At 38.2% G+C, this 2,421-nt stretch overlaps 1 protein-coding gene across 1 annotated transcript in view; it reads right to left on the reverse strand.

Moving 5' to 3' along the window:
- Positions 1-2,421, reverse strand: part of LOC119586284 — a 39,493-nt gene continuing 37,072 nt past the window's right edge. The window contains exons 4-8 of the mRNA XM_037934990.1: positions 2,043-2,256; positions 1,726-1,858; positions 1,312-1,493; positions 745-946; positions 1-480 (exon numbers count right to left, since the gene is read on the reverse strand). Coding sequence (XP_037790918.1) covers positions 332-480; positions 745-946; positions 1,312-1,493; positions 1,726-1,858; positions 2,043-2,256 — 880 coding nt within the window. The 3' untranslated portion in view covers positions 1-331. The remainder of the gene's footprint in view (positions 481-744; positions 947-1,311; positions 1,494-1,725; positions 1,859-2,042; positions 2,257-2,421) is intronic.

Below are 2,421 nucleotides of genomic sequence, written 5' to 3' on the forward strand. Positions count from 1 at the left end.
AGAACTCAAGTTTTGAATATACTTTGAAGTAAGGTATATATCTCTTAAGGAAACTCATAGCACCAAATTGTTCTTAGGCTCTTCACGAATGCAAATGGAACAAAAGTACAGTAATGCATGGAAGTTTTGAAACATTTCTAAATCACATGAAAGATTCATGATGTTCATTTATGAGAAGCCTTTGAAAAGTATCAAAGCTAGATGTGAGTAGATCTAAAGGGAACCAGCCCAAAGACTCGCGGAAAAGGCAAAAACCACAGAACCAGCCCGAATATGAGAAAAGAATAATCAGGAAACAATGAAAATGGCCTGTTGAACTTGAATATCAGGGTTAGAACTGAGGTTTTCCTTGCAACTGGTCACGTAAAATCTTCACTTTGTAAACAAGGAAGCAAATGAGAGTTGAAAGTGCCAGGACAACACAGGACACAAAAACCATTGCCATCAGCATCTTTGAGTTTACCCAGCATTCTTCAGCACCTGGGGAATAGTTTAAGATAATAATCTACTTAATATTGTCACAGATGGTACCTGACTAGTTATTTTTTGCTGTTTCTTTACTGATAACAAATGTAAAAAAGTAGGAGGTACTTACTGCTTTGTTTATAGATAGTTAAGAGCTATTTTAAGTTCACATGTGATGATAGTTTGAAATATGGACAGAATATATTAATAATAAAATAATTTAACCTAAAACATACTTAATTAAATCAGTTCAGATTATTATAAGCCAAGACAACGAACCTCTCAACTGTTCTCTTGTCATAACCACAACGCCTTGCTGAAGCTCCACAACTGCAGAAGGTGAAGTATGTGCAGAGTCCTCACGTTTCCTCCTGATGGTGGATGGCTTAGGTCCTCCGTTGCAAGGAGCTGAACACTCTCCCTCACACACTTCGAGGTGGCAGGATATGACAAACTCGGGACTCTCCCCAATGCGGAATGCCTAGTATAAATGCAGTATAAGCGGCTGGTTTCCACTACTACATATTTAAGTAAATGCAAAGATTTCTATGCTATTACACTTATTTTAGAGTGAAAGGATAAAGTCTCAGCCTACATCTAATTTGCAATGTACCACTGTATCTATGAAACATTTTTGAATATCTTCATTTTCATTTTATGATGTTCATTCATAATGATTATTCTAATTTCAAAATGTCACTTTTACCTAATGTCATACTAGTATATTTTGACATGCGAGCTAAGTAGTATAATTTACAAAACTACAAATGAGGAGGAGGCACTGTATACCATATGAGCAGCCCACACATATTAGGGTAAATTTTTATAGCACTTCCCATAAATTACCTTAAGGTAGGAGTAAAGCATGAGGTCAGCCTGAACACCATTGGTTTCCCTGGTCTTGGAAAATTGTGTCAAGAGATCCGGCCTTACAACACATCCTCTCGAATCTAGCAGCTGCACTTGCGTCCCTCCGGCAGAACTTGCATTGCAGGAGATGACATTAGCGTCCAGCTCACGAGTGGGATCTTTGGAATAGATTTAAAGCATTTTCATTGAAATTCGTGTACGATTAAGATGTTGCTTTAAAGGTAAATTAAAATCAAGTGTGTAATATAACGATTAAGATGTTGCTTTAAAGGTAAATTAAAATCAAGTGTGTAATATAAGGAGTGTATCTTAAAAATACCTTTAAATTTCATAACCGTTCCTTAGGACAAGTATTACCTTTGAACTTTCAACTGACGATGAACTACAGACCTTGCACATATATGACAACTGAGGTATCATCCCCCATGTAGACGTAACCAGTGGCTGGGCTGGCAAAGGGTCCAGACCCTCGTTGGATTTCCATGAGTGTGTTAACAGACCTGGAGTCTAACTGGACTGGTACCTGATGAGGCAGTAACAAAGAGTGAAAATTACTATGTTAAAAATACAAATGTATATTCTTCGTATGTATAAACTAATCTTAGTACTTCATGACTTATGAGACTCATCTCAAATTTGCTACAATATGTCAACGAAATAACAACCTACATCCTATGCAAAGAATCCAATTTCCTTCTCAAACTCACCTTAAGGGGTTCGTAAACCTTAAAGGGGGAAAAGGCAACGCTCTTTTGTATAGTGTGCTGCCAAGTGCATCGGATATTCCGAGCGATGTCCCATTCCTCCTGGATGAGAGCGTCGTTCTGGATGATGATGGTGTTTTCGAAGTACATGTCTCTGTCGGGCGTTGCCATGTCAAGCTGCCCGGAAGTGCCACAGCCGTCGATTGGCACATTGAATCTGGTAGCAGTTGGGTTTGCGGTTAATGGTGGTGATTATCAACAACATTCAAACTGAATAGCAATGTTGTAATGTTGAATTTGGAAGCGGTTGGAATCAAGATGAAAGGTGATGGTTGGTAATAACAATCACATAGACTGGTAATGTTAGTGGTACCCCAGTTTG

The sequence above is a fragment of the Penaeus monodon genome, chromosome 21 (genome assembly GCF_015228065.2).
Source record: "Penaeus monodon isolate SGIC_2016 chromosome 21, NSTDA_Pmon_1, whole genome shotgun sequence".
Classification (NCBI taxonomy): domain Eukaryota; kingdom Metazoa; phylum Arthropoda; class Malacostraca; order Decapoda; family Penaeidae; genus Penaeus; species Penaeus monodon.